Raw genomic sequence first — 22,606 nt, forward strand, 5'->3', positions numbered from 1 at the left:
TGGAATGGTCCCCCTCTAGATACCCACAGAGCTTCCTCTCTTTGTTCAGGACTGTAAATGTCAAGTTTGTTGAGTCTTCTCTGATTATTCTTTCTAACATTCAGCACCAGTCTCACAAACCTGGCATTCCTAACTTTCTCTCCTACCTTTTTTTTTTTCTTTGACAGCACCTACTATATAGCATTTGATACTATATTTACTTATTTAAAAATTTTAATTTGGCCTCCCCTTACTAGGATGAAACCTCCAAGAAGGCAGGTATTTTTGTCAAAATTTACTTCTCAGCACCTAGAATCATGCCTGGCATATAGCTGGGAAATCAGTAAATACTTGTTGAATGAATGAATAAGGAATTTACAAACCTGTGCATTAAGTTTTACTTAATAATGCTGAATACGCACATGCTGGGAACCAGAGACTCCTCGGACCGTAACTGGGTAAAAGCAGGTGCAACGCTGTAATGTGTTATACCTCAAGCTAAATTAATACTTCTGTGTCTTAGCAAGTGTCCAAAAGGCCCTATGTTTAATAAAAACTACCCTGATGCATATTAACACAGTAAGCAAATATCAAATAAAGGGAAAAGGAATGTATAAGTAAAATTACAGACAACAGGTTCCTTGCACCCATTCATGCCTCACAATAAAGATAATCATTAAAATCATCTCTCTTGTGAACCAATAAACTCAATAAAAAAAAAATCAACTTTCCCAACTGAGTCTAAATCCAAGTTTCATGTGACTGTCCCTTTTCCCAAGCTCTATCACTGAACTTCAAGAGGATTATTAAAAAACTGAGCTGAAGAACAAAGTAGCTTACAAGGAATAAAGGAAAGTAAGGCCTATGCATTGGGAGAAGAGATTATTTTTTATGGCAAAATGCATTAAAGCAAATTCAGCTTGGTAGGACCTCAGTACCCCCCCAAAACACAATCTGCAACTGTGGCCTGGGCGCTTCGGACCACATTACATACTACAATACAAGTCAGAGACAAGAAAGGAATTTCTGGTCTTAGAGTCAAAACTAAAATGCAGCTGACTCGGAGAAAGACTAAATTAAGAGAGGATTCATATTTATGAAGAATGTCAAGCCCTGGCTGGTGTAGCTCAGTGGATTGAGCGCGGGCCTGGGAACCAAGCAACCACGGTTCGATTCCCAGTCAGGGCACATGCCTGGGTTGCAGGCCAGTTCTCTCCCTCTCTCCTTCCTTTCCCCTCTAAAAATAAATAAATAAAATCTTTAAAAAAAAAAAAAAGAATGTCAATAAACTTTTTCTTTTTTAAGATTTTATTTCTTTATCTTTAGAGGGGAAGGGAAGGAGGGAGAGAAATATCCATATATGGTTGCCTCTCATGTGTCCCCTGCTGGGAACTGGCCTGCAACCCAGGCATGTGCCCTGATTGGGAATCGAACCGCGATCCTTTGGTTCGCAGGCCCGTGCTCAAGCCACCGAGCCATGCCAGCCAGGTCAATGAACTCTTATGTCATATCCAATTAAGGGAAAATGTTAGATTAAGGACACAGCACAATAGATATTGTGGATTATAAAACCAAGCGACAACGCAAAGCAACCATTCAGATTCAGTCACAGACTCCTCAGGAAGTCAATACTGTTCTTGCCTAAAACAACTGGTTTCCAGCCTGAGGGGGGTGGCGAGGGGCGTGAACTCTTCTTTCATGCCTCATAAGTTCCACAGCTGTTTAACATAACAGGTAATTAACTACTAAACAGTCATTTTCTTCTCCCCTCCAGAGGAAGATTGTTCACCAGTCATGGGAAAACATTTCTTTTGCCATTTTCATAAAAGGAAAAAAAAGTTTAGTACTTTTGGGCAACCACTACTGACTCAGAACCAAGTGGGCATTTCTACCAACTTTGCCAGTGTGCCTCCATTTCAGTCCTTGTACTGAAATGATCAGTAACTCCTAAATGATGTCATTGTTCACAAATCCTGAGATGACCTATTAATCTTGTAATTGTCTCCAAAGAACTAAGAGCTAATGCAGTCAAGAAGAAAGCCACTGACAAGGAACATATATGTGCTATAGGCTTTCTTGGTTTAATTTTGAGGAACTAGATAGGACATAAAATCAGGTTCTGAAATCTAGTGAGCTGAAAACAAACTCCAAGTAGATCAAGGTGATAAGACACAGAAAGAGAGAAGGAAATGAATCTGATAAAAAGGCCACAAGCAGAAATCCAAAGCAGCAGAACCTGAATGCAACTGTGTTCTCTGATAAGTAGTTCTTGTTTACATTTTCCTTCAAGCAATTCAAGGTGTTCAAAGGATAACTAGCACCTCAGGCCCCACTCTACTGGGGGACAAAAGGGTTCTCACATCAGAATAACTCATGGTACTTTGACCACTGCATATTTGATTGGGGCTAAATAAAATCATACCAACCAGCCCAAAGTGGGATAGCTTCACTCCCATGTATTTACCAGCAGACAATTCAAACCATGTATCAAAGACATGAGGCTCCAGCTCAGTGATACAGACAATGCATATCTGCTCCAGGTAGAAAGAATAACAGATAAGTGGTATGTGGCTTATGGGTCTTAAAGCCATTTGAGGGTGATGATGTGGTTGAAGCCACATAGCACTGGTCTCCTGGTCCCATCCTACTCACTGTAAAATTTCCACTGAGGCTTTCTGTGCCTTTTGGAACCCTGTGCTGGAACCTCCACATGCGGTAGAACTCACTCACGTATATTTCTCTAAAATTAACGCCATAGTTTTCTGCCCTGAGTTTTCAAGACCTAAATGGAAATTACCCATTCATAACTATTTCTGGTCTTAATTTTCATATAGCAGGCTTTCACTCCAACTTAAACTAGTGAGAACCAAAATTAAATTGCTTTTAATTAAACATACTACATTGTAAGGTTCTTAATCACTGGAGTCTACATTGAAACTAATACCTCAGAATGCTAAGACTTCTCTTGAGATAAGGACTCTGCCAAATTTAGATATTATCTTCCAATATCTGGTTTGACTTAACTGAGAACTATTTTGAAGCAGAGTTCAGAATCCTTTCACCTCAGATGACATATCAAGGTAAAATCATTATCAAGTAATCTGGTATTATTAATACTAACAGTACCTCTATATTACATAAGATTTGTCTTTTAGAACAAAACATTAGCCATGGCTGGTGTGGCTCAGTGGACTGAGTACCAGCCTGTAAATCAAAAGGTGGCTGGTTTGATTCCCGTGTCTGGGTTGCAGGCCAGTTCCCCAGTTAGGGGCATGCGAGAGGTAACCAATCGATATTTCTCTTCCTCTCTTCTAAAAGTAAATAAAATCTTTAAAAAAACCCCAAAACATTAAAATATTTTAAACAATGCAAAGAAAAATTTACAGAAAAATTGATTTTTTGTATGGTGATCACACACTAAAGAACACCCCTTCTTCACTGCTGTAATAATAGCTCATTTATTTTAAAAAATCAGTTAAAAGAAATTTCTCTTCTTTCATATACTCCACGGGGACTAATGGTACTACCATTCACCCACTCACCACAACCAGACACTCATTTTTATCCTAGACTTCTTCCTCTCATTCTTTATATCCAATCAAATCACCAAGTCCTATAGACTTTATGTCCTAAATATTCCAATCATTTGTTCCTTTCTGTCCAACTCAACTGCCAGAATATTGTTGCAGAGCCTTCATCATGCCTCACCTAGACAATGATCTCCTTGTTTTTAGGCTTGCCCCACCCAGTCCTTCCTTCCTACTGCTGCCTGAACAATCTTCCTAAAGTACACATCTCATTATATCACTTACACGATTGCCTTCAGACTACAACTTGAATTCCTTCACAAAGCATTTATGGCTTTTCATATATCAACCATTGCCTGCATCTCAATATATTGTTAGCACTTTTACTGAGCACTTACTATGTACCAGGCTATACGCTAGGGTACCGAAGATAAAAAGATAAATGAGACACAGATGGTGACCATCTAAAGAAACTAAAGGTGAACAAATGTTTTTGGTAATTACAGAAAAAAAAAAAAAGGTAAAGAAATGCAATAATAGAAATATCAACACAGTAGCCCAGAGAAAGAAGCAATTCATCCTGCCAAGGAGGAAATGAGCTGAGGTCAAGCAAGACTACAGAAAGAGAGACACCTGAGCTGTTTTAAAGAATGAACAGGAAACTCTCCTTGTGGGCAAGAGCACAGACACATGATACAGCACAGTATGTATTGAGGAAGACATAAATTCTGCCGTCTCTAGGACTAACAGTTTTTAGAAGCCTCCTGAGCCCTCTCTACCCTACCCTCCAGCTGAGTTAGGAGTTAGGTCCCCTCTTTTGTGTATGCCTTTGTTCATATGATAATATTATGGAAGGGTTTTCTTGTCTAGTTCTCTTCTAGTAGACTTTAAAATCTAAAGGGAATGAAATATCTTGTTAAAACTCTGGATCCTTAGTCTTTAGCACAGTACCTGGTATGTGACACATGGTCAATAAATACTTGCTGAATGTATGATTACATGATGTTCTGAGCAATAAAATCTAAAATTAGATGATCTGCCACCTTGTTCATACAGTAGACTGGATGACAAATCAAGAAGCCTTGGAAAAATTGCAGTAAGACAGCAAGACTACAGCAGATTCCTTCTAGATCAAACAGACCACTTTCTCTCTAAGCCTGAGTTTACTTACAGGTAAAATGAAGGTGTCACAGTAAGTGGTTGATTCTACCTACATAAAACCTCTTGCATCTGTCTTATCTAATTGCACTGGCATTACCAGAGCAGAATTTTAAAAATATCTCTATGTTGGACAGTAACTGCCTGTTCACTAGTCTTCCTACCATCAGTCTTTTCATGGCACTTCATCTTCCATATTGCCGCCAGATTCATGTTCCTCAAGTGAGGCTCTGATCACCTTCAAAATGCCTTTCCCCTTCCCACAAATGACTACAGAAAAGTCTTCCCCCTGTAGCCTACCACTCAAAGGTATCCACCTCTAACCAAAACATTTGTTTCCATTTTTGTTTGCTGCTTGTCCCTCTTCACTCACACTCTTCCCTCAACAAACTGGTTTGGTATTACTCTCCATCCAGGCCCGTATTTTCCTACCTCACCTTACTCCCTTTTCTTGGAATATGCTTTTCTGTCATCTAAATGGGAAGATTTTAACAGCAATCCTAATTCTACCATTTACTGACCAACAATACACAGTTATTTTAACTCTCTTAGTCTTCAATTCCATCATTTCTAAAAGAAGGGTAATGATATCTTGCTTGGACTTGTTACGAGGATTGGAAAATAACATATATAACAGGCATGACACATAATTGAACAAAAAGTAACAGATTTTATTATTACTATTCTTCAAGGCTAATTCAAAAGCCATCTTTTTCATAAAGCCTTTTTGTGATACCTCCCAGGTAGAAGGAAACCTTTATTTCCTTTACATTCCTGAGAGGCAGTCTTTACTCCTCTTGAAACAGTTGTCTTTGCTTTTCATTTTGTATTGGTTTATACACATATCTTATATACCTTGCGGTCTTTCAAATATTCTGAGGATAGAATCCATGCCTGGTTTAACTTTTTGTTTTCTTTAGTGTCTAAAACACTGTCTGATTTGTGGAAGACACTCAAGTATATATTGACGAATAAATACTTAAGAAAATCTGAGAGCCCTGGCTGGTGTAGCTCAGTGAATTGAGCGTGGGCCTGCAAACCAGAGTATCGCGGTTCAATTCCCAGTCAGGGCGCATGCCTGGGCTGCAGGCCAGTTCTCAGCAGAGGATGCATGAGAGGCAACCATACATTGATATTTCTCTCCCTCTCTCCTTCCCTTCCCCTCTAAAGATAAATAAATAAAATCTTTAAAAAAAAAAATCTGAGGAACGGCCCACCGACCTGCCACCACCCTTGGCACCCTCTTCACTGACATCGTGCTCCAATTCCTGCTTGGATTTACTTCTGGCAACCCGCTTGGAATGTATCTGGCTCGGACCTATGACATACCAAACCTGGCTAAAAACTCAAAGAAATTAAAAAGGACCAGATGCTAAGAAGACACCCTGTAGTTCATGAGGCCCACTCTAGCACCACCTCCAGGAAATCCTGATCCTACTCTGCTCCACCAAAAGCTGTGTCTTACTCTCTAGTCTCAGCCTTTCCTGGACCCTGCGTGGCCCTAGAGCACACATGGGGCCACAAGTTAAGCACTATCCTTACTTTCCCAATATCCTCACCTCTTCTCTTTCTCCTTCCAGTTGCTTGGGAGGTCCGGAGACTGGAATTATGGTGCTAGATCAGTAAACATGGCCTTTAATTAGTGGTTTCTCCCTTATTCTTTGAAATTTTATTTATTTATTTTTTGACAGAGGGGAAGGGAGGAAGAAAGAGAGAAACATTGATGTATGATTGCCTCTTATACTCCCCCAACTGGGGACCTGGCCTGCAACCCAGGCATGTGCCTTGACTGGGAATCAAACTGGCAACCCTTTGATTCACAGGCTGGTATTCAATCCACTGAGCTACACGAGCCAGGACTGTACTGTTTTTTTCATAAAAAAAAAATCAATGAGTTTTACATAGCTGATCAGATATAAAAAATGCTGATTTCACAGTTTAGTGATTATAATGTGTGTTGAATGAAACATGTGGTACTAAACTGTGTTGTTTCAAGACCATTAAAATTAAAATCTAGAAGCCAAAAAAAAAGTCTTAAGAATTACATATTCATTTTCAGATGAAAAGCTAAACATTAAAAAATGTACATAAAAGTGTTAATATTCTCCTCTTATCTTCAGGATAAATACAAGAGAAAGCATCATGCTTACTAGATTATTAAAATAATGTACATGGCTGTCAACTCATTAAACGAACACTTGATATTCGGGTCACAAACAACTTGAAAGACTGTTCTGACAGTCAGAAAGTGTAGTAAATGTTCTAGTCATCATTGGAACTCTGAAACTACATTCCCTGTCACCCTGAAGTGAGCTGTGATTTTAAAAAGAACTGCCTAGGGTTAGGCTGATTGTGGCAAATACTCAATTCTCCTCTTTGCTGCTTCTCAGATACAGCCCTCAAAATCCCTTAGAAACATACATTTCCAGGTCTATAAATTGGCGGGTTTTCTCAAGAGAGAGGACCTTTTCATATATTTTAGATCAGAGAATTTGGGGACTCCAAATTATTTAGGGCCGATGCCTGGTTTGAATAATTACTATTAATTGCTTTCTTCATTTTCTAATTTTTCACCTCTCAGACTTACAATCAATCCATAGGTGATACAAGCCAATGATTTGCACATATGAAGTGCAAATTTTCCTGAATTTCGGTATCTGCAATTTTCCTGAAGATCGGTATTGCCTGGCTACTCTTACAGAAGTCTTCCCCACTGGAAGACTGCAATTCTACTGCTAATGTCAGTTATATAGGCACCCAGGAGTAGAACTTCTTCAACATAATTCCTTAAAGACAGGGTATCAGTTATTATAAAAACCGTAAGATCAAATGGACTAGAGGTTTGGTAAAATGGTAGGAGAGAAATGAATTCAGTATAAAGATCACTAAATAATCAATGACCTTGGAGATTTCAGACAAATCAGATTTTCTATTGGAGGCAGAGATATAAATAGCACAAACATAACACAGAACAGACATGCAGAAATAAAAGCTACTAACTCAACTTTCTGTTTAAAAACTTGTTAGGTCTAGAGAACTGTTCAAGCCACAGCTGCTAATGGTTATGGATTTGGCGATCAAAATGTCTTTGTTTAAAAAAAAAAAGTTTTAACTGCCTTACTATTGAGGTTACAAACCACAGCCTTGATGCATTGTTGCAGTCAACATCCTCCCTGCTGTTTCTGAGGGCTTACATCTGCTGCTGGCAGATAAAATGCTGGCAAACGGCATGGGCTCCTTCCAGGGGAATACGGAAGTTTTATCTAGATGGCTCTCATCTACCTCTCTCCTGAGCTGAGCCTACAGCACTTTCTGTAGTACTGTTACCTTGTCTAGGCTGATCTCCTGCTATTACTTGGGAGGGTTGAAGGTCTAGTAGGATTTTTTTTCTGGCACAAATCAGCCATGCCAGTCACACTATTCTTAAAAGATAAAAAGGAAGACAAATTCTTAGCTCAGGGGAAAGAACTTTAAGCACATATTTTAAAGCTGCTTCTCCTGTAGTGCACTTGATTTTAAACAACCACTAATAAAACCTTTTCTGTTATATATATTTTAAAGATTTTATTTATTTTTAGAGAGATGGGAAGTGAAGGAGAAAGAGAGAGAAATATGGATGTGTGAGAGATACATGGACAACCCAGTTGCCTCTCACATGCCCCCTACTGGGGGGACCTGGCCTGCAACCCAGGCGTGTCCCCTGACTAGGAATTGAACTAGTTACCTTTTGGTTCACATGCCAGTGCTCAGTACACTGAGACTCACAGACCAGGGCTATTCGTTATTTTCTTTTTTAACTAAATGATCACACTATGCTGAACAGAGTGAGGGCTTAGTATATTTTAACATATCAAAGAAAGGCCAAAAATACAAGGTCAGGAAGTAAGTTAGAGTTTCTTTGGGGAAAGGAAAATTTGGAGCAACATGGAGAAGTAAAATGTGGCCCAAGTCACATAGGAGATTAGTTTCAGTTGAAATAAGAATCACTGTCTCCACATTGGTCTTCTAAGAAAATGCAGTTCAGCTGGGTGATGAGAAATGCGTGAGCGAACGCAGAAAGAAGACACAGGTCAGGAAAGTGTCTCCTGGATGATACTCCCTCAGTAAGCTGACCTATGAGGATAAAAGAAAACCAAACACATCCAGGCTAGCACTTCCTAAACTGTACATACAAGATACCAGTTCTAAAGTATGCATGTAGGTAGTGTTTCTGTCTCTGTGTGTGTGTATGTGTATGTGTATGTGTAGAAGGTGGGGGTAGGTTGTGGTCAAAAAGTTTTGTGAACATTCCAAGTTATATCCACCAGAAATACCAGAGAGTGATATCAGAGAGTTAAAATACACACTAGCAAATTAAGAGCTCTGACAAGGTCTTCAGTAAACAAATTTATGTAATCCAAATACATTTTCCCAATGCATGTGTCCATGAAGCCTCACAATCATTCCCCTGACCCGCCTTTTTTTTTTTTCAGAGCACACCTATGCCATGGAATAGTTTGGGAAATGCTAGTCTCAGGTTATCATTCCTCAACTCTCAACTCATTCTGGCAGAAATGAGAGTAAGGTTGGTAAAAGACTAGGCAATCATATTTTGTACATCATAGAACCCGAGCACAAAGAGATTACCAAGGGTGCTTGAGAGATTTTGCAAAAGCAGCCAGCTAGAAAAGCTACTATTTTAAAAGTGGTAAGATTCTTACCTGATAAACAATCACCAAATAGGGATAATATTAACTCTGAATACATTCATGTGCTACCCTCAAATACAGAGTAGAAACAATGAAGAAAAGCCACAGAAAAGCTGACCATAGGGAAAATAAGCATAGGATTCCTGTGTTTAATGAAACTTAGAGGCTTCTGGCATTTTTGCACCAGGAAATTCATAAGTAGAGTTGCCATGACTTCCGGCTGGAAACATCTGGAAGGATCCCCACACTTCTATGCACTCCCCTCAGCATTTTGAGGATAAAAGAGAGAATATACTGCCCTGGCTGGTGTAGCTCAGTGGATTGCGCACAGGCCTGCAAACCAGACAATCACGGTTCGATTCCCAGTCAGGGCACATGCCCGGGTTGCAGGCCAGTTCTTAGCAGGGGACGCACAAGAGGTAACCATACATTGATATTTCTCTCCCTCTCTCCTTCCCTTTCTCTCTAAAGATAAATAAATAAAGTCTTTAAAAAAAGAGAGAGAAAGAATATACTTATATTCAGGGAGAAGTATCATGCTACCCTGAAAGATGGGTAGCCTGGAGAAACCAAAAAGATCTGTATGGTTAATTAGATTTTTAATTTCTGTAGGCCTTGTGCTACTCCGGAGACTAGGATTACAGTTTCCTACCCTTCTCTGCAAAAGTTGTGCAGAGAGAAGACTGCCTACCTTTCTGGCGATATGAATCATTTGATCTTCTATCAGGTGGTAGTTTGCGTGACTGACAAATGAGAAAGCAAAGGAAGGTCCCTTGCCAAAACCACCACCCACACTGCCAGATGCTCCTGGGTTCTTTTTTAGAATGCAAGTATCCCAAGAGGAAAATATAATAGTTATACTATGCTGTTAATGACTGTGAGGGTCTCTAAAGTGTAAAGCTTTATATTACTTCTAGACTAACAGAAAAAAAAAAAAAGGAGAAAAGTAGAGGGGAAAAAAAGACACTGGAAAAGCAAGCAAAGGGCCCATAGAGGTACAAAATAGGCACAAAAGTGTGGAAAATAAAGAGCCTCCTCATGTCTATGGTTTTGTCTAGGTCTAGATCAGGTGCTAAGAGTAGGAAAAAAAAAAGGCTAGGAGTAGAAATTCACGCCAAAAGTAAATAAAAAATCTAAAAAATTAAAAATTAAATCAGATGGTAGTAACACTAATGAAAGGCAAGTAAGTCTGGAAAACATTTACTGAGAAAAATTAAGCTGAAGAACATTTTCTTAAGCACAGTGGTGAAAGCCCTACTGCTTCAAGTAACTACTCAAAAAACAGGACAAACATGTCCTTAGGTAATGCTGTTCATGCTTCAAGGATGCACCTTCCCAGTGAGGATTTCTTCGGTTGAGTCTAAACATAAGGCTTTTAATTTCAAGTTTACCAATTAAGCTAAAGTCCTTGGGCTCCCTCTGCTGTTCAAAAGGGTACTTTAGTTATGTCAGTTCAATCTTTAATGAACAAAATAAATAAAAACACATACATAAACACACATATGTACACATACCTCCCCCAAAGTTTACACAGTCCAGGCAACCAGAGTTCACAAACTGATTATCATGAATTCTCTGGCCTAGACCAAATGTTCCAGAAACAGTAGTAACAAATTCTACTATTCCCCCACCTAACTGAAATTTGAAGAATATTAGAGTATTTCTTCACTAAAAGCAGCAAACTTTTATTAAGAAATGAGAACCCTATACCTGTTAGCTGGACTATGGCAAGAGTTATGTAGAAATATGTATGTACCTGTCCTCTATATACTGGAAACTAAAGCATCACTATATTTATTTCCACCATGTTCCTTTCTCTTCCCAATATTTCTGAATTAGAAGGTTCTCTTCCCATGTCTAAATTCAGTTGCTAGCACCTTACTATCTTCATGATATCCTGTGTTGAAGGATCCATAGCCTGCTGTGGTGGCAAACCAAGTGTCTGCCCAAGATAGTATTCTTACTTACCTGATCCTTAAACTGTTTCTGAGACAAGCAGTCAATGAGGTCCACACAGCCCAGAAGACAACCTGATGGATAGTCGTTGGGAAATTCCACATCTGAATCAAGAATAACAGAAGGATTAAATTTCCTTCTTTTTGACCTGGACCTCACAAATCCATTTTCAATTCTGAACAAAACTCTTTCTCTACTATATATTTACACACAAGGAAAACAATGAGGTTTTTATTTGGTTCAACTGTTCACTTTTAGCAAAAAAATTTGAGTGGCTGCTTTAGTCTACTATACACATTCTAAACCATAGGAAAATTACCCCCACACCATCAAAATTCAAAGATCCCAGAACTTCACTCCAAAAAACCAAATCCACTACACTCAACTGGATCTGATTGGAGTTTGGTGGTGATGGGTTTTGGAAACAAGATACAGGTATCAAGAGAAAACACATAAAAATGTGTTTAAAAAAACACGTAAGAATGACACAACATTATTTTTATGGAAACAGTACTTTTGATTCCTAAAGCTTGATTTCTTAAAAATTTCTTATAGGGTGCCTTGGCTAGTATGGCTCAGTGGAATGAGCATGGGCCTACAAACTGAAGGGTTGCAGTTGGATTCCCAGTCAGGGCACACACCTGGGCTGTGGGCCAGGTCCCCAGTGGGAGGTGTGTGAGAGGCAACCACACATTGATGTTTCTCTCCCTCTCTTTCTCCCTCCTGCCTCCTTTCTCTAAAAATAAATAAATAAAATCTTTTAAAAAGATAAAAACAAAAACTTCTTATAGGTGTTTCTCTAATTATCTTCTCATTCTACCTTAAAAAGAACTGTATGAGCTGGATAAAAGGAAGGAAAACAAGACACCCAAGGGTCAAAAGTGTATCTTAGGATCCAAATTTAGTGTCCTGGGGGTGATCCCCCAAATATACTGCTAAGTCAACCAACTTTGATCTGTCCAAATCCAACAGCAGGTGTTTATTTGGGTTATTCTAGACAGAAATTCTTATTTGTGATTGTTCCTAATCTAAAGATCCCAGAGGGTATAGCGGTCATTTTATAGTTTAAAAAAAAAAAAAGAAAGAAAGAAAGAAAAATTTCTCACCTAAAAGTAAGACTAGTTGGTTGATTTCTGGTGTTTTGTCTGATATTTTTATTTGCACTGTTTGGCAAATTAATACTTTCAACAGGTGTCTATAATTTGCCACTAAACATACATACAGTTTAAAGTCACTTTCAGCCCCCCAAAATGCCACAGAAAGCAGTAAAAAATGTGAATGTTAATGAAGTCTCCCACAAAATAATACTGAAGGGAGAATACACGGCTGTTACCTTCCCCACGAAGAAAACGATATGTAGTCTGGAGTTCTGAGACTTCTTGAGGGGAGGGTCTTTTGGCTGTGGCTGCTATCCAAAGTCTTCCTCTGTGAGGGGTATACCAGCTTCTGCCTTCCACCCTTAAACAAGTATAAATTTAGCAAAAAGAATCTACATTCTAGTGTCCGGGAAAAATATACAGCAAATTATCCAGTTGAATATAAAGAGATCTGTAGATGACACCTCAACAAGACAGGTATTTTGGGGGAAAAACAATTCCCTCACTTGAGTATGAACTATGTTCTCTTGTTTTTCCAATCATTAGACCAAAGACAATTAATCTCTCTCAGTTCCAATCTTTGAATCTAATTTCTGTAACTCAGACTGGAAGCTTTCACTAGCCTTGGAATTTTGATAATCTAAATCTTAATCTTCTATTTTCAAGGCATCCAAGTTGTCCTGCAAAAATGAAAATCCTTGCCTTTCTTTGAGTCAAAAGCTAACTTATTCCTGAAAGATTTGTTAATTGTTCTTCAACCTGACAGAAACATTCTCACCCACAAATAACTCAAGAATAGTTACTTTTATAATTATTATTTAATAGAATTTAATTCAGTAAAAATGCTCATCATCTTTACTCTTTAAATTGCAACCACATTCATTCATATATTTCTTTAAGATTTATTTTTAGAGAGAGGGGAAGGGAGGGAGAAAGAGAAGGAGAGAAACATCAATGTGTGGTTGCCTCTCACATGTCCCTTGCTGAGGACCTGGCCCACAACCCAGGCCTGTTCCCTGACTGGGAATCCAACCAGCAACACTTTGGTTTGCAGGCTCATGCTCAATCCACTGAGCTACACCAGCCAGGCATTTGTATTTTTAAGTATTCTATAAAGGGTTATGTCCTTTGTAGATGATTAAACAACCTGTTGACTAGTATGAATGAATTTTTATGTGGAATAACAGAATGTATTCAAGAGAATGTAATTACTCCAAAGATTACAAAAAGATGTTTCTCTTTTAGCTCCCATCAATAAAATAAAGAACACTGATAATACACCCCTATGATACTATTCTTATAATGGGAAATAGGGAATTTCTCATATCCTTAGTTTTCCAATATAGATAAATTAGAAGAGTGCTGGGCACATAGGAAGTACTCAGTAAATGAGGAATGAATCTACACCAAGTAACCTTAAGGATTACTGGGAAAATAATCTCACAAGTGTGGCAGAACCACCCACTTTATTTATACGGGACTAGTGATTGTGAGTTGGATGCTGCTCATCCTGTTCTTTTCAGGATGAGAAAATCTGAGTAATACAGATCCAAAACAGGGTGAGGAAAGTGTAAACATTCTGATTCCCTCAGCAGAGAACAAGCTGTTTAGTTTTCTACCTTAAAAAAGGAAAGCACCTGCCCTGGCCCGTGTGACTCAGTTGGTTGAAGTGTCATCCCAAACACCAAAAGGCTTGGGGTTCGATTCCCAGTAAGGGCACACAGCTAGGTTGTAGGTTCAGTTTCCAGTCAGGGAGCATACGGCAGGCAACCAATCAATGTTACTTTTTCAATCAATGTTACTTTTTCACATTGATGTTTCTTTCTTTCTCTATCCTCCTTCCTGTCTAACATCAATAAACATATTTTTTATTTCTTTATTTTTAATTTTTAGAGAGAGGGGAAGGGAAAGAGAAAGAGAGGGAGAGAAACATCAGTGTGTGGTTGCCTCTCATGTGGCTCCCACTGGGGACCCAGCCCGCAACCCAGGCATCTGCCCTGACTGGCAATCAAACTGTGACCCTTTGGTTCATAGCCAGCGCTCAATCCACTGAGATATACCAGCCAGGGCAACATATATTTTTTAATTGTTTTAAAAGAAAAACACCTACCCTGGCCAGGTCAGTTGGTTAGAATGTTGTCCAATACACCAAGGTTGCAAGTTGGATCCTTGGTCAGGACACATATAAGAAACCACCAACGAATGCATAAATAAATGGAACAACAAAGTGATGTTTCTCTCTCTCTCTCTAAAATAAATATGTAAACACTGAAAAAGAAAATAAAAATAAAAAGGTAGACACCTAAATTGCAGAGAACTGAATGAGAAAACAGACATCTGAGAGCCTTGTTGCCCTGGAGCAGACGCAAACTCAAATGCACTGGCTATGCCCTAGCTGGTATTGTGGTTCAGTGGACTGAGTGCCAGCCTGCAAAAGAAAGGATCGCTGGCTCGATTCTCAGCCAGGGCACATGCCTGGGTTGTGGGCCAGGACCCCTGTTGGTGGCATGCAAGAGGCAACCAATCTATGTTTCTTTCCCTCTCTTTCTCCTTTCCTTCTCCTCTCTCTAAAAATAAATACGTAAAGTCTTTTAAAAAATGCACTTGCCCTAAGAGCATTACACACATGAACCATAAAACAATTAGGAGCCAAAGCAAGAAAGCCCCATCTTCAAGGGGGTAGAAAAACAGTAATGCACCTTAACAAAGGAGGAAAATCACAACTAATCATGAAAACACTAACACACAAATGACTGTTCCTAAATGCTAATGATAAATTTTCTTTCAGGAAAGTGGAGGAATGACTGAAGCTTACACAGAGTGCAAAAAACACTTTGAAATCTGAACCATCTCTTCCACAAACTAACTTTGTAATTCAGAGCAAGCTACTTTTCCTTTGCCTGCTCAAGGGTCCTCATTTGTCCAAGACTGTAATAACACTGGCCTGATCAATATAGCGTTATTGCTTTGAAAACTGTAAAATTCTATTTAAATATAAAGTGTCATCACTGTTCTGATTTAGGACACTGCCAGGCATATAAAATCCTAATTGATAAATAGGACGGAACAAAAGAGGTGTCTGCACCCCCACACTCGGTGCAGCATTATTCACAGTGGCCAAGACAGGGAAACAACCTAAGTGTCCAATGACAAATGAATGGATTAAAAAATGTGATTATATATAATTAAATATTATTCACAGCCACAAAAATTAAAGAGATCCTGCCATTTGCAACAACATGGTCAGATATTGAGGGCATTTTGCTGAGTGAAATAAGTTAGAGAAAGACAAATACTACATGATCTCACTCACATGTAGAATGCAAAAAAAACAAACTCATAGATACAGAAAACAGATTGGTAGTTGCCAGAAGGAAATAGGGGAAATAGTAAAAAGTTACAAACTTCCACTTACAAGTCCTGGTGACATACAGCGTGGTGACTAAAGTTAACAATACTTTATTGTATATATCTGAAAGCTGCTAAGAAAATAGAGCTGCACTGGCTGGTGTAGCTCAGTGGACTGAGTGCTAGCCTGTGAACCAAAGGGTCACCAGTTCGATTCCCAGTCAGGGCACATGCCTGGGTTGCAGGCCAGGTCCTCAGTTGGGGGTGTGCAACAGAGGCAACCACACATTGATGTTTCTCTCCCTTTCTTCCCCTCTCTCTAAAAGTAAATAAATAAAATCTTTAAAAAGAAAATAGATCTTAAAAATTGTCGTGACAAAACCCAAAAAATGTGTAACTATGTGCAGCGGGTGATGGGTGCTAAACTCATTTTGACAATCATTTTGCAATATATACATGTGAATCAAATCATTATGCTGTATATCTTAAACAAATACAATGTTATATGTCAGTTTTATCTTAATAAAATGGATAAAAAAGGAAAAATAACTGTAATGATAAGTGAAAGAAGAAAAACACAAACATTAAAATAGAGTCTGGCAGAAGTAATGCGTGCTTGAGTGTGGTTGGTAGGGTAATAATATGTGTAATTTATATTTTAATTTGAACATTTCACCTAAAATGTCACATGTACTTGAGTGTGATATTGTTATGTTACAGAATTACATGCTTACGATTTTATAATAAAATACTTGGTAATGAAAAAAGGGTATTACTTGTGCTGAACCCTGTATATATTATGAACTCACTATATAACAGTTTGCATAGGAAAAAAGAATATAAACACTCCAAAATGCTAACAGTAGCTGTTCCTAGGTGATGGAATTACAGGTGATCTTTCTTTTTCTAGCTATTTTTCTGTACCTTCCCATTTTTATTTACATTATAAAAGCAAAAAAAATCCTATTTTTAAAAACTGTATTGAGAAGAAATGTACAAAACCATGGAATTGTAAACTATTACTGCCATCACTAATAGGTATATGACTCAATTCCATTACACCGCTACAATCCCTCACTACTCCCTCATTTTTTGTAGAAAAGGAATTTGTGGTAAAATAGTTTCTCGGTATGGTTACTCAGACAGATAAGTAGATGGATGGATGGATGGATGGATGGATGGATGGATGGAAGGGAGGGAGGGAGGAAGGAAGGGAGGGAGGGAGGGAGGGAGGGAGGGGGAAAGCACAGTTAGGCTAGAATCTTAAAAAATTAATAAAGAGACATTAAAAACTTTGGATTTCAAATAGGATCAAACCATTAAAGTTGTTGAGTGGTACATTACAAAGGCAAAGCCAAGAGAACTTTTATCAATAGCCTCTTGCAAAGATGAAAAAAACTGGCATTCTATTCTTTGTTATGATTAAAATCCGTAACCATTTAAACCTCAATTTTTATTAAGTTAGTAACATTAATATATCACTTAAAATTCTATGTACTAAAGAATATTCTAAATCATCACTAGATTAGGGAAAACAGATTACAATCCATAATTCTAAATCTCTCTAAATGTCACTGTAAAATCTCTCACTGCCAAGATTCATTGCTGTTCTTACCTTTTAATCCCTCTAACAAGCAGAGAAGCCCAGGGCTGATGCATAGACAGGCACCAGCCACCATCAAAGCCTTCTTGAAATTCTTCGTCCTGGATTCGCAACTGGTGCCGGTTTGAGTTGAACTGTTCTGATCCTGCTGAATGCAAAGGCTTCTTCTGAGAGGCTGCACCTGTCTGATCTATCCACTACATGGGAAAAAAACCAAACATACGTTCTGAAAAGGGAAGAACTTGAAGTAGGTATAAAAAATAATATGAATGCTGCTAACCATGAAGAAATCATAGCAGGAACATATTCTTAGAAAATTTTATCCCATCTTTGTCCGAAACAGGGCCAAAAATGCTAGAGAAGGTATAAATTCAGTAGGAGCCCCAGGTATGATAACAAGGTCTCATCTTAAAAGATAATTAGAATACTGAAATCTCCATACAAAGCTTCCTAATTCCAGCAATTGCACAACTATCAGACCAAATAATTGATCTGTAATTTTTTTTCCCACTTTATGCTTGTTAATATCACATACTGGATGCTGGAAAGTTTCCCAACACAAATCTACCAGCCAAATGAAGGTTCAACAGTTTAATCTACACATTTGTCATATACTTAGGGTGCAGGATCGAATGCTGGTACTGTGATAAAGTCAGACAGATGTTGTCAGGGGCAGCAGTCTGACTCTTGGATGCATGAAGTACTCTCTTACCCTGAACTGAACAACTTGTCACCCAAAAGAAAGATGAATCACTACAGAAACAAGGGTCCCAACATGTTAAGAGAATAGAAAAATTACAGAGTATGGGTAAGGAGAAGGAAAAGTCCTGGCAGTAGCTCAGTCAGAGAATGACAAAGGTTAATGTTCCTTCCACCCAGAGCAAGAAGATTGTGTGTTCCGAAATTTAAGGGGGGAAAGAGGCTTTACTAGCATGGTGAGGTTGGGGTTAGTTGCCTTAATTTTTGACTATTTAGTATAATTTACAGGATAAGAAATGCTAGAGTGGTAGTCTAGAAACTCTGAGCAATCATTTAACCCCTAAAGGTTTCCGTTTTCTCAACTGTAAAATGATGGGTTGGACTAAATTAATCCCTAAGAATCCTTCTGTAATAAAATCTTATAAGTCTAATTAACTGTTTTGTGTCTTAAAAAGAAATATGTAAATACTTAACTATATGAAAAGGCATAAAGTAGCAACACATAAAATATAAAAAAGATACAATTCTTGCATTCAAGGAACTTATAATCCTAATAGAAGACAGACAGATAGTTATTTGGATAAATAACTATCCAAAACATAAGGCAGAATTGAGTAAATACTACACAGGGATATAAGCCCTTAAGTAGGAACACAGTGGAAGAACTGATCCATTAGAGGGGAAGTGATTTCATAAAAATGTTGGTATCTGAACAATTCTGAGGCCAAAATTCTCTACTTCTCTTACAGTTCTTGTTAATACCAGTTTCTCTATATTCACAGCCACTTTGCTAAATTAATCTATTACTTTTATTGAGTTCTGACTCTAAGTTTTTATTTTTTAATTGACATTTTCTCATTACCATCTGTCCCCCTATACCCTACTCCTCTCCCCAATTGCCACAATGTTGTCCATGAGTCATTTTTCCTTTTTACTCAATCTTATTACCTTTCAATAATACTATTATAGACTTCTGCCAAGATGGAGACGTAGGTGGAACCACCTTGCCTCTGTGCACAACCAAATCTAAGAACAACTATTTTTAACAGCAATAAACACAACCAAGCCACACAGAAAATCGACAATACGGAGTCCAAAGACAACTAAATGCTCAGCTAAACCGGTAGGAGGAGCGAAGCCAGCAGCGGAGCAGGTTAGCAAGAAAAAATTCCCGGGTGGTGCGCGCAGCTAGCTACGGGAGCGCACAGGGAAGAGGCGTGGCGGGCTGTCTGAGGTCGGTCACGCATTTGCGTGCGGATAAACCATTGAGAAGGGAAGCTTGCGTGGGGCAGCAGGCTCCACAATTCAGATCGGATAAACAGGCCCAGGGCGAGTGGTGTGACTGGACGGACTGGGCTAGCAGAGAGGACGCCATTGCTCCCTCTCTGACCACGCCCCCACACACAGCGTCACAAACCAGCGACCTGGGTCGCCCCATCCTGGTAAACAACTAAGGCTTCGATCTGCTTACTTAATGGCACGAATAGACCAAAAATGGCTCTAGGACAACTCAGAGCCCCAGAACCGATAGATCTAAGCGATGAAGAAATAGCCAGTCTTTCAGATGCACAGTTCAAAACACTGGTTATCAGGATCCTTACAGAACTGGTTGATTTTAGTCACAAATTAGAGAAACATATGGAAGCTAAACTAATTGAAATGAATGGTAATACAAAGGAAACCAATAGTAATGGAAAGAAAATTCGGACTCAAATCAAGGGAGTGGACCAGAAAGAAGAAAAAAATGATCAAACAGAAAAGAATGAAGAAATAAGAATTCAGAAAAATGAGAAGCTTAGGAACCTCCAGGACATCTTTAAACGTTCCAACATTCGAATTATAGGGGTACCAGAAGGGGAAGAGTCACGAGTGGAAACCTTATTTGAACAGATAATAAAGGAGAACTTCTCTGTTCTGGCAAAGGAAATAGACTTCCAGGAAATCCAGGAAGCTCAGAGAGTCCCAAAGAAGTTGGACCCAAGAAGGAACACACCAAGACACATCATCATTACATTAGCCAAGATTAAAATGAAGGAGAGAATCCTAGAAGCAGCAAGAGCTAAGGGGACAGTCACCTACAAAGGAGTTCCCATCTGACTGTCAGCTGATTTCTCAAAAGAGACCTTACAGGCAAGAAGGGACTGGAAAGAAGTATTCCAAGTCATGAAATCCAAAGACCTACAACCAAGATTGCTCTACCCAGCAAAGTTTTCATTTAGAATGGAAGGACAGATAAAGTGCTTCTCAGATAAGACCAAATTCAAGGAGTTCATCATCACCAAGCCCTTATTATATGAAATGTTAAAGGGACTTACCTAAGAAAAAGAAGATAAAAAAGATGAACAGTGAAAGGACAGCAAACTCACAGTTAGTAACAACCACACCTAAAACAAAAGCAAACTAAGAGGACAGCTAGAACAGGAGCAGAACCATAGAAATGAAGATTACATGGAGGGCTAGCAACAGGAGAGTGGGAGGAAGAGAAGGGGGGAGAAGGTACAGAAAATAAGTGGCATAGACAGTAGATAGAAAATAGATAGGGGGGAGGGTAAGAATAGTAGGGGAAATACAGAATCTAAAGAATTTGAGACATGTGTTCATGAACTGAGGGGGGAGGTGGTGGGGGAGGGGTGTGTGGGGAGGAGGGGAATGGAGGGGGGGAATAGAACAAATGTAATGGCATAATCAATAAAAAAGTTTAAAAAAATACTATTATAGAGCCTGCTAACTGGACTCCTCATCTACATTTTTAGTCTCTGAATAACTCTACTGTCCTGTTAGCACTACACTAATTTAGGCCCTCGGCATCTCCCCACCAGGCTACTGTAACAACCTTCTCAGCAATTTCCTTGCTTCTAGTCTTACTCCTCCCCCCAATCCATTCTCCACACAGGCATGGAAGTCAAGCCAACTTACTAAAATTCATCAAGGCCTCTTCTTTCACTATATTAGGATTAAACCATACTCCCTAGCATGAGATACAAAGGCTTTCATGATGAGATGTTGCCTGCTATACTGGATTTAGTAGTATCCTCCCAGAGTTTATGTCCACCCAGAGCCTCACTTGGAAATACAGTCTTTGCAGATGTAATTAAGTGAAGATAGGGTCATAATGGATTAGGGTGGACCCCATATCTAATGATTGGTGTCCTTATGAAAAAAGAGAACACACAGAGACAAAGGCACACAGAAAAAGGCCACAGGAAGATGGAGGCAAAGATTAGAGTGACACAGCTACAAACCAAAGGACACACTGCAGGTACCAGATGCTCAAAGAGGCAAGAAAGCATTCTTCAGTAGAGCGTTTCCGAGGGAGCGTGGCCTTGCCAACACCTTGATTTCAGTGTTGAGAACAGTAACAAAAATACATTTCTGTTGTTGTAGGCCAACATCCAGTTGCGCTACATGGCTTCCCTAGGAGACTAATTTACTTACTAGTTCAATTTTAATTTCTAACAATACTTAATTACTTGTGGTTCTCCAAACCTACAATGCTCTCGAGCTGCTGAGCCTTGGTACATGTTGTACCTTATATCTGGAATTCCCTTCCCAGATTTGTCTGCTTGGAAATTTCTATTCATTCCTTAAGTATCCTCTCAAACACTCTTTCGTGACTTCTTTGGTGGGCTTATGAACTCTCTCTAGAAGTCCTATTATACCTATGATATGTGCCCATCATAGCAATTACCTTAATGAATTTTAATTACTTGTATTCAAATATTCTTCCCACTAAATTTGAAGTCCTTAAGGACAGGAGCTGGGGCTTTATCTTTTAATCTTCCAGCACCTAGTAAAGAACCTGGCATGTACACTGTGTTGATAGCAAATACTTCCAGTTCAGCTGTCTAAACCACTGCTCTGACTGCATCTTCTGTTTAAGAACCTTCTCTGGCTCACATTTATTTACAAAATAAAAATACAAAAACTTCCTACTTAAACATTTAAGCTCTGGTTTCTACCTACCTAACCCTACTCTAATAATCTCATAACCCTACTCTAATAATTTCATAATAATCCCTTTTATGAGTACTAGCCAGGTGGCCTACATTCACTACTCCATATATATCTCCCATGCTTTTGTGTAGCCATGCCTATTCCCACAGTTCATTCTACCTGAAATATTTTTTCCCATCATGCCCAAAAATCCATTTCTTGGATAGTTACTTTTAATCAATGCCAGCTTCCATATAAAAGCATTTTTTGTTCCCCTCAACTGGGAGTGGTCTTTCCTTCCTCAGGTTTCCACATACTTCATTTATATCTCCATTAGTCTCAGAGCTGCCTATGTAATCTTTTCCCCTACTTGTCTATGAATTCTTTAAAGATAGAAATAATGTCTGGTTGACCACTTTCTACTGTCCTTGTACAGAGCAAATGTTTAATGTACTTGACAGAAAAATAAATGACAGCCATGGCTGGTATAGCTCAGTGGATTGAGCACGGGCCTGTGAACCAGACGATCACCATCTGATTCCCAGTCAGGGCACATGCCTGGGTTGCAGGCCAGTTCTCAGCAGGGGATGCACAAGGGGTAACCATACATGGATATTT

The 22,606-nt window shown here is 38.9% G+C and overlaps 1 protein-coding gene and 1 pseudogene across 3 annotated transcripts in view; one reads left to right on the forward strand and one right to left on the reverse strand.

The window, feature by feature from the left end:
- TRIP4 (thyroid hormone receptor interactor 4) overlaps nt 1-22,606 on the reverse strand; it is a 63,050-nt gene that overhangs the window by 12,247 nt on the left and 28,197 nt on the right. For all 3 annotated transcript variants that reach the window (XM_037155744.2, XM_037155743.2, XM_053670139.1), the window contains 3 exons: nt 17,369-17,553; nt 12,642-12,766; nt 11,321-11,412 (listed from right to left, as the gene is read on the reverse strand). In XM_037155744.2, the coding sequence (XP_037011639.2) occupies nt 11,321-11,412; nt 12,642-12,766; nt 17,369-17,553 (402 nt within the window). The remainder of the gene's footprint in view (nt 1-11,320; nt 11,413-12,641; nt 12,767-17,368; nt 17,554-22,606) is intronic.
- On the forward strand, nt 402-6,062 carry LOC119057006 (short transmembrane mitochondrial protein 1-like; annotated as a pseudogene).

Source organism: Artibeus jamaicensis, unplaced genomic scaffold (assembly GCF_021234435.1).
Source record: "Artibeus jamaicensis isolate MK-2021 breed Jamaican fruit bat unplaced genomic scaffold, CSHL_Jam_final contig_548, whole genome shotgun sequence".
Taxonomy (NCBI): Eukaryota; Metazoa; Chordata; class Mammalia; order Chiroptera; family Phyllostomidae; genus Artibeus; species Artibeus jamaicensis.